The sequence below is a fragment of the Acinonyx jubatus genome, chromosome E1 (genome assembly GCF_027475565.1).
Source record: "Acinonyx jubatus isolate Ajub_Pintada_27869175 chromosome E1, VMU_Ajub_asm_v1.0, whole genome shotgun sequence".
Taxonomy (NCBI): Eukaryota; Metazoa; Chordata; class Mammalia; order Carnivora; family Felidae; genus Acinonyx; species Acinonyx jubatus.
Genome location: NC_069397.1, coordinates 10,964,968 through 10,974,185, shown reverse-complemented (window position 1 = coordinate 10,974,185; position 9,218 = coordinate 10,964,968). Strand labels below are relative to the sequence as shown.

General features: G+C 63.2%; 1 protein-coding gene across 2 annotated transcripts in view; it reads left to right on the top strand.

The window, feature by feature from the left end:
- Nucleotides 1-9,218, top strand: part of LLGL1 (LLGL scribble cell polarity complex component 1) — an 18,019-nt gene continuing 8,801 nt past the window's right edge. The window contains exons 1-11 of one of the 2 annotated variants that reach the window (XM_027047575.2): nt 1-171; nt 3,648-3,745; nt 5,924-6,005; nt 6,093-6,223; nt 7,175-7,333; nt 7,413-7,575; nt 7,659-7,794; nt 8,119-8,173; nt 8,336-8,490; nt 8,573-8,796; nt 8,992-9,059. In XM_027047575.2, coding sequence (XP_026903376.2) covers nt 91-171; nt 3,648-3,745; nt 5,924-6,005; nt 6,093-6,223; nt 7,175-7,333; nt 7,413-7,575; nt 7,659-7,794; nt 8,119-8,173; nt 8,336-8,490; nt 8,573-8,796; nt 8,992-9,059 — 1,352 coding nt within the window. In that variant the 5' untranslated portion in view covers nt 1-90. Of the gene's footprint in view, nt 172-3,189; nt 3,333-3,647; nt 3,746-5,923; nt 6,006-6,092; nt 6,224-7,174; nt 7,334-7,412; nt 7,576-7,658; nt 7,795-8,118; nt 8,174-8,335; nt 8,491-8,572; nt 8,797-8,991; nt 9,060-9,218 lie in introns of those variants that run through there. The other variant, XM_027047577.2, reaches the window with a different exon arrangement.

Sequence of the window (9,218 nt, the reverse complement as noted above, 5' to 3'; positions counted from 1 at the left end):
CGCCTCAGGACCGGCGGGGCCGCGCGGCGCATCCTGCGGGCGGCGGCGGCGGCGGCGGCGGCGGGCGCGGCGCCGGCAGCCGGACGCAAGATGATGAAGTTTCGGTTCCGGCGGCAGGGCGCCGACCCGCAGCGCGAGAAGCTCAAGCAGGAGCTCTTCGCCTTCAACAAGGTGCGGCGGCGGTGGCGGCGGTTCGGGCTGGGCAGGAGGGGGCGGGCCGGGGGCCCAAGCCGGGGGCCCGGGGGCCGGAGCCACGTCGGGCTCGGGGGGAGGGGGCGCCCAGCTGGGGCGGGGCGCGGGGGCCGGGACGCGCGCCCCTCTTCGGGCCCCGCTTCTCGCCTCTTTCCCTGCTCCACTCTCGGACTCTGGGTGGGTCTGGGTCTCTCGCTGACTTTCCGAGTCAGCTTGTCCGGGTCTCTGTGGGCCTCACTGGCCCTGGCTCTGCAGGTCTCTGTAGGTCTCTGTCTACCTGGGTCTGTGTGTCTCTGTCTCTGTACGATTCTTTGCCTGTCTCTGGGTCTCTGTCCCTGTCTCTGCCTGTGATCACCTCCCTATCCTCAGCCTATGCCTGTGTGTCCGGGGAGTGGGGGGTGTCTCTACCTCTGTCCCTGTGTATCTCTGGGTACCTCTTCTCTGTCTCCCTTCATCTCTCTGTCTCTGCATCTGTGAGTCTTTGCCGGTCTTTTCTTGCGTGTGTCTCTGCCTGCATATGTCCCTGTGCAGTTGCTAGAACTCTCACTCCGACTCTCACCCTCTGTCTCTTTATTTCTCTTCCTTTGGGGGCTCTCGGAGCCCCTGCTTAGCCCTGAGGGCAGCCCAGGGCCCCAGTTTGTTTTTCTTTTGCACCCAGGCCAGTGGGGAGGGGTGAGGAGGAGAGGCAGATGTTGGGGGTGGGGCTGGGAAATCCCTTCCATGTTCCTCTCCTTCCTTCCCCCAAGGCCCTAGGCTCTGCCTTGTGGGGCTCTGACCTGCCCTGTGCTGCTGGGGACTCCAAGGAAGATGCCTGGCTTTGTACTCAACTACCCTTCAGTGTGTGGGGCCTCAGTTTCCCTTGCTGTGAAATGGAGCCACCTGGTTGTGGGCTCTGGCTCCCTGTATCACATGGGCCAGCTGACCTGCCTTTGAGCCAAGGTGGAGGTGAGGGGGTGGAAGGTTGCTCCTTCCTTTCTTTTCCCAGGTAGGGCAAGAGGGGCCATGGGAAAGGGGCTGCCTGGAGCCCCCACCTCCTCCCACCCTTGTTCTGATGTGTGGTAGATCCAGGCCCCAACCTTTGCCTTGTTAATTTCTCCTGGGGTGTTGCTTCTGGCCTCAGTTTTACTCCAAACCTCTGATGCACAGCCCTTCACTGCTCTTGGGGATTAGAGTTGTTATCCCCGTCACACAGGTGAGAAAATCGAGGTTCAGAGAGGGGTGACGTCTGACTTGTCAAAGTCACAGAGCGAGTTGGGGCACTTTGTCCTTGTGTCCCCTTGTCGACAGGATTTGACTTTAGCCTTGAGGGGCAGGGATTTTTGGAGGGACTGCTGTGGTCCTGGGCCAGACTCAAGGACACTCTCGTCCAGGAGAACGCTCTGGGGTGACTGGACCTGCAGTGGCTGAGGTGGGAATGTCTCTCAGGGCAGGCAAGGTTTCCTGGTGATGGGGAGGCTGCCAGGACCTTCAGACTTGGCAGCTGAGCACTTGCCAGGGGCCTGAGGGGCCCAGAGGGGAGGCTGGTGCCCAGGGTCTCCCAGATGGCCCCCTTCCTATGCTGGGTGGCTATGAGGGCGAAGCCCTGGGAGGCGAGAGAACGTGTTAAGGTGTCACTTCCTTGAGTCGGGTGTGAAGAGGAGAGGTGGTGGAGAGGCTTGGCTCCGCTTGGCTGGCCCTGGGTTGGTGGAAGCCGAGGGCTCCCTGCTAAGGAGAGTGAGGCCCCATTCTGAGTGGGCAGCATTGGCGGGAGGGGTGTGGTTTGGGGCAAGGGGCTTGGTCACAAGAGGAGGTGGTAGGTGATCACTAGAGAATAAATAGGTCCCACATTCCCAAGCGATGGCAGGGGAGTCAGAAGCAAGCCTGGACTTTGGACTCAGTCTCACCTCCAAATCCCCGCCCTGCCCACAAGGTGCCTGTGGGATGTCCACTCTATGTCAGTTTAACAGATACTGAGCTCCTACTGTGTGCAGGGCCCCCTTCTAGGTATGGGGGACACCACAGTGACCAGAAGGGACAAGTGCCTCTTCACTCAGGATGCTCATGTACTTGTGGGGGAGACAGTGAAAAGCCAAAGCAAAAGAGTAAAACGTGCAGTAGCTTGGATAACAGCCAGTGCTGTAGATAAAGTAGGCTGAGGGTGTGGAGTGTGGGGACAGGGAGGCTGCTAGAGCAGGGTGGCTTAGGGAGGGCTCTGAGGAGTTGACTCCCGATCTGAGACCTGAATGGTGGGAAGGACCCCTCTTTGGGCAGTGCTGGGTGAAGCACGTTCCAGGCAGAGGGACAGTAGATGCAAAGGTCCTGAGGCAGGAGTCTGCCTAGTAAATTGGAGGAGAGCAGAAAGCCATTGGGCCTGGAGTCAAGTGAGCTGGGGGAGAGTGGGAAGAAGAGGACAGGGAGGGGTCAGGTGGTGAGGTGGGAGCTTGGAGAGGGTCCTGAGCAGAGGGTGGGGACTGGCTAGACACGGTCAGATGGTCAGATCTAGCAAACGTGTGGTGATGCTAGCGTGGGGGCGGGAAGGGAAGCACTCCCCTCTACCCCCCAGCTAAACGGACTGTTCTGTCCTCAGGTTGGGCGCACTGCCCCTCGTGCCCAGATGGGAAACTGAGGCTTGGGGAGGACTGTGACTAGCCTGAGCCCATGCAGGCTGCATAAAGGGCTCAGTCCCTGTCTGGATTGGTGGAGGCCGGGGCTACAGGCCTGGGGACCAGGGTTTCTTCTGAAATGTGTGTCTTGCTGAGGCAGTGGTCAGGAGATACCTGGACCCACATGCGGTGTCCCACATGGGTGTTGAGGACAGTGGGTGGGGGCCCCTCCAGCCGGGCCTCTGGGGATGAGTAGGAGCTCCTTGGTGGATGTGGGAAAACCGAGGAAAGCACGAGTGGGTGGAAGGAAGGATCGAGAACCTGGTGGGCAGGGGTCTGTGCGGGGGGGGGGGGGGGGGGGGGGGGGACTGGCCCTGCCAAGAGGAGTGGCCCTGGGGGAGGGGGAGGGTCAAGAGCCTCCACCTAGCTGATCTTGGGTGTTGCCCTCCGATCTCCATGTGGGGCCTGTGGGGAGTGCCAGGGACATCATATGAGACTACGGACAGCATGGCGGCTCACCGCTAAAAGTGGGATGCAGAACCCTGCTCTGGGGGACAGGTAGGGTTGACTTTTGTGCCTGCACCCCGTTGGTCCTGTTTCTCTCTGTTGCCAGAGCCCTGCACACAGCGGGCCGGACACGGGTATTGAGAAAGACAGGGGCTTGGCAGGGGGAGGGCCTCTGCGGTGTGGACGGGACACGCGAACACCTGTTTCAGAGTTGAGGACACTGAGGCACAGAGCTCAGACGGACCAGCTCCAGTCCTGCTCTGCAGCTGCCATAGTCTGGAGGCTGCCTTGGGGTGGGACTCAGGTGGGCCAGGGGCGACCGTGCCTGTGCCTGTGCCAATGCCACTGCCCTCCCCTCCCCCGCAGACCGTGGAGCATGGCTTCCCCAACCAGCCCAGCGCCCTGGCCTTTGACCCGGAGCTTCGCATCATGGCCATCGGCACCAGGTCTGGGGCCGTCAAGATGTATCCTTTGGGAACTGAGGCCTTCAGGGCCCTTCGGAAGCTCCTGATTGCAGCTCCCTGTATGTGGGCTCCTTGGGCCGGGTGGGGGGGCAGGGGGGCTGGCCTGGGAGGCCGCAGTAGGCACCTCGATCCTGGCGGAGGTTGGTGGTGTGGCTTCTGCCCTGAGACTCTTCCTTGCGGAGATGGTTGGGGGGGGGGGGGTGGGGATGGGGTCTGCTTGCAGTGGTCACAGCTGTCCATCGCTGCATTTCAGCCAGCCAGTTACCTAGGCGACCCTAGCGTCGTTCCAGCAATTAATTGACTGGGGACACCAGGCCAGGAGGCTAACCACGCACGGTACCCAGCAAAGGTGTTGAGTGGGCCAGGGTTACACAGTGGGCCTTGCCCTGGTGACTGGGCACACACGTATGCCAATGTGAAGACACGTGTGTTCGGCCAAGGGGCTGGGGGCAGTGCCAGGCTCAGCATGGTGAGCGCGGCGCGGCCCCCACCTGGATGCTGGCGGCTGCACAATGGGCCGTGTGAGCCGCACAAAGCGGGCATTTTCCTGCAAGCGCAGGGTGGGGGTGGGGTGGGGGCAAGCAGGCAGCTGAATGCTCCTTGCCTGCCATGGAGAACCCCACCCCCACTGCCCTCGGGGAAGCCCCTTGGGTGGGGAGACAGAGGTGTGGGGTCTGGCTGGAGGCGGCTCGGTGAGGGGTGCCCACCCTCACCCTTCCTCTTGGGACCCTCTGGCTCTCAGTACCCTCGTTGGGGACACTGGTTGGCAGAAGATGAGTCAGTGCCTGGAAGGAGGCAGGGTGGGGGATGGGGGTCTTCCCACCCCAGGGCTGGGTGGCCAGACAGGGGTGGGCGTCTGGGCCTGTGGTCTGTGAGTTTGCCTTCTCCAGGGAGTGTGGCTGGGCCAGGATGCCCCTCCTCTCCCGTGGGCCCCCGAGGCACTGGTGGGGCAGGGAAGGGGGTGGGGAGGGGGCAGTGCCTGGACCCCGTGCCCCCAAGTCCCCACCTGCCCTGGAGGGGGCATGCACTTCCTGGCCAGCTCCCACTCCTTGTGGTGCTGGCCTGCCTCACAGGTATATTGTGGTCCCGAAGCCCTTTCTTCTTCTCAGTGCCCTGCTCCACGCGACTCTGTTGGCCACTTGAGCTGTCTCTCCGTGGTCTCACGCACAGGCTCCTCCCGCTCACAAAGAACCTGATGTACTGGCGAGGAGACATCCCCGGAGGAAGCTGGGGCCCTCCTCTGTCCCCTCAGTCCTTCCCCCAGTCTACCCTAGCTCCCAGCCCTGGGTCGGGAAACTGAGGCTGGCCACAGAAGCCACCCCTCCCCCTCAAGGGTGGCCCGTCTCCTTGGCAACCCTGGTTCCCGCCCAGCGCTCCTGCCCTCTCTTTTGTCCCCTCTTCTGTGTTCTCCTGGCTCCTGCAGGGAATCCCAACTCTAGCTCCAAAGCAACCGGCTCCTGCGTTGTTGCTGGGCAACGCTGACCCCTCCCTAACCCTCCCTCCTGGGGCCCCCTGGGCCCTGCCCGACTGGTGTCGCTGTGACTCTGGCACTGACACCAGACACTTGAAGCGGGTCACCCAGTCTAAGCCTCTGCGGATTGTCTGTGAAATGGGCAGGCTGAGGCCTCTCCCTGGTCACAGTGGGGGCTGCTGGCTGCGTGCCCCAGAGGGAGGTTGGTTTCCTTGCCCATAGCCGGAGGTTGGCCTGGAGCTGTGGGAAGAGGCAGCCTGGACTCTCCTCTGCTCCAGACTTCCGTGCCCAGGCTTGGCCTGGCGTCTCTGCCTGTATGATCCAAACCTGGGGGGCCCAGCTCTTATGTACACAGACACACGCACACGGCTAACACAGGGCAGAACCCTGGCTGCCTGCCGGGCCTGGGCCAATTGTGTTGGGTATGTCTTTATTCTCACTTGCCCTGCATCAGCCCTACAAGGTGGGAGTGGGACTCACTAGCCCCTTTTACGGATGAGGAAGTAACTGACTTGCAGGAGCAGAGTGGAGCCTGCACGCTGAGCCTGGGGATATCTTGGGGGGATAGGACAGTGCTTCTTCAGGGAGGGGTCCCATCTGGACCTTGGAGGGCTTCTGGATAGGCAGGCCTGGTTGGGGCCCGTTGGAATCGTTCTCAGAAAGGAGGATCTCCCGTATCTGCTTCTGCCCTTGACCTGTGCTCTCAGCTACGGTGCACCTGGCGTGGAGTTTACCGGCCTACACCGAGACACGGCCACTGTTACCCAGATGCACTTCCTGCCTGGCCAGGTGAGCCTCCACCCTCACTGGCTCCCGTGGCCCCCATGCCCTCCCCATCCCAGGCCAGCCCAGTCTTGGTCTCTGCTCATCCACCAGGGCCGCCTCCTGACCCTGTTGGACGACAGCAGCCTGCATCTCTGGGAGATCGTCCACCACAATGGCTGCGCCCACCTGGAGGAAGCACTCAGCTTCCAGCCACCCAGTCGGCCGGGCTTTGACTGTGCCAGGTACCGGAGGACTTGGCTGGGGACCAGCTGCCGGGCGCAGGGGGTGGGAGGGGGAGCCCGGGGAAGGTTGTGGAAGCCAGCCTTGCAAAGGTGCTGTGGGGGTAGGAAGCCTCCCTCAAGCTAGGGTACGGGGTGGCAGGGTACCTGGGGCTGGGCCCGGGGCCCGGAGAGATGTGCCCTGTGGATTTTGCAGGTGTGAAATAGGGGGCTCTGGCCAAGTCTGAGGTGAGCAGGTAGTGTCCATGCTCTGGGGACCGCTGGGGCCTTTAACAGTTTGGAGGGGGCAATGGGTGATAATGTACATGGGTGAAAGGGCAGTTGGGGGGCAAGGAGCATTGTCCCAGGCTGTATGAGGTGCCAGCGGGATGCTCCAGGGGTCAGTGGAGTGGGCCTAGACCCCCAGTGAGAGTGTAAGGGGCCTCTCGGTCTGGCTCTGCTGAAACAGAGTTGTCCTACTCCTTCTGGGGGCTGGGTGACACCCTCACACGGGGGTGGACTTCTGGGGTCTCCCATCCTCTGCAGGCCAGGTCCAATCTGGGGCCCTCCTGCAAAGTCAGGGAGACATCTTGAGGCTGGCGACAGGGTTCCTGGGTGAGGCTCAGGAGGGTTGTGTGTGTCCTAGAGCCCTTGGTCCTGGCCCAGGCACTGGCCTGGTTCCTACCTTCCTTCCTAGTGAGGGGGAGGGGTCGGGAGCCCGTCTCCAAGACCTGAGGAGCCTATTTTTATCCCTCTCCTTCCCAACATCCTGATGAATAATTGAGTGAGCTAATTGTGATGCCCGCAGCCACCACCTTCGCCTTCCCAGTGCGCCAGCCAGCCCACTCGATAATCCGGCCTCTATGAGCGCAGAGGGTCCATAATGAGCTGCCGGTAGCAGCCCAGCCCCCTCCACACCACTCCTCCGCGGGCGGACGGGTTTGCGCCCTCACCCACTCCCCTCATCCCTTGCAGTGGCCCGCTCAGCCTCGCCCGTGTCACGGTGGTCTTGCTGTTGGCAGCCGGTGACCTGGCGGCCCTGGGCACCGAGGGTGGCAGCGTCTTCTTCCTGGACGTGCCCACCTTGACGCTGCTCGAGGGGCAGACTCTTGCCCCGGACGACGTTCTTCGAAGGTAAGAGGCAGGCGGACCTCCCAGCAGCCTCTCCACGCCCGGGTGGTGCTCCTGCCGGCTCACCTGCGCCCCTCTGCAGCGTGCCAGATGACTACCGGTGTGGGAAGGCGCTGGGCCCCGTGGAGTCACTCCAAGGACACCTGCGGGACCCCACCAAGATCCTCATCGGCTACAGCCGGGGCCTGCTGGTCATCTGGAACAGGGCGGCGCAGTGCGCGGACCGTGTCTTCCTGGGGAACCAGGTGTGTGAGGGAGGCCGGCACCTGCAGCCGGGGCCCTCTGCTTAGGGCCCTGCTCACACTGCCCCCCCCCGACCCCCCTGCAGCAGCTGGAGAGCCTGTGCTGGGAGCGCAGCGGCAACACGCTGGTCAGCTCGCACAGTGACGGCAGCTACGCTGTCTGGTCTGCGGGTGCCGGCGGCTCCCCCGTGACACAGCCCACGGTAGCCACCACGCCCTACGGTGAGTGCCGGGGAGGCTGAGGGCAGCCCTGCCACCTGAGCATGGGGTTGACTGGGGACCCCGAGCTCAGGCACTTGGGGCTGCCCGGCCTTGGTGGGGGTACCCAGGAGGCCTTGTGTGAGATGCCATGCCGAGCCACGTCCTCGAAGGTGAGGTTGCTGGGGGGCACGGTTGGGCAGTGGGCCTTCCCTTCGGGGTCAGGAAGCAGCTGTGAGGCCAGGATGATGGAGGCAGAGCAGGAACGGGAGAAGCTTGGAGAAATGTGACCTGGGGCCCTTCTGGTCCCTGTGAGCGAATGAGCCCGACACTGTCCCACCCCTCCAGGCCCCTTCCCCTGCAAAGCCATTAACAAGATTCTGTGGCGAAACTGTGCATCTGGGTAGGTGGGGAGCTGGTTCTCAGATGTGGGTTGGGGGCTGTGTCTGCAGGGGGGAGGAGGGTGGGCTCTGGGGCACAGGGATGTCCTGCAGCGCTCTCCCTGGGTCGGGCAGTGTGCACTTGGGGTCTGGGTGGCTCACGTGGCTCCCCGCCTGCCGTGCAGGGACCACTTTATCATCTTTAGTGGAGGCATGCCCCGCGCCAGCTACGGTGACCGCCACTGTGTGAGTGTGCTCCGGGCTGAGACTCTGGTGACGCTGGACTTCACCTCCCGCATCATCGACTTCTTCACGGTGCACAGCACACGGCCCGAGGACGGTGTGTGCCCTGCCCTCCCCACCCCATGCCCTGTGCCCCCCCCCCGCCCTGTGGCTCTGCTCACCCAGCCCTCGCCCCGCAGAGTTCGACGAGCCCCAGGCCCTGGCTGTGTTGCTCGAAGAGGAGCTGGTGGTGCTCGACCTGCAAACGCCTGGCTGGCCTGCTGTGCCTGCCCCCTACCTGGCCCCGCTGCACTCATCTGCTATCACCTGCTCGGCACACGTCGCCAACGTCCCCGCCAAGCTGTGGGCCCGCATTGTGAGCGCCGGCGAGCAGCAGAGCCCCCAGCCTGCCTCCAGCGCCTCGGTGTGTGCCCAGGGCCTCCTGCAGGGGCGGGGACATGGGGAGGGAGGGTGTTGCAGGCATAGGCCCGGAGGTGGGGATGTGGCAGGTGTACACGGGGAATTCAGGCAGCTTGGGCCCCGGGTGCCATGCTGAAGGTGAGGAGAGAAGGTGTTTGTCCTGACCTTCCGCTTCCACATCTCTGCCTCCCTCTCCCAGAGCTGGCCCATCACCGGGGGCCGGAACCTGGCCCAGGAGCCATCACAGCGGGGGCTACTGCTGACTGGGTAGGCAGACACATGTGTTCCATGGCCAAGCACAGGTGTGACGTGTGCGTGTGTGTATGTGTGTGTGTACGCGTGTGTATTTGGGCAAATGGAGCGTGGTGCGGCCCATGCAGGTTCAGGAGAGCCCATCCTGGGCTGGTGGGTACTGACCTGCCTGGT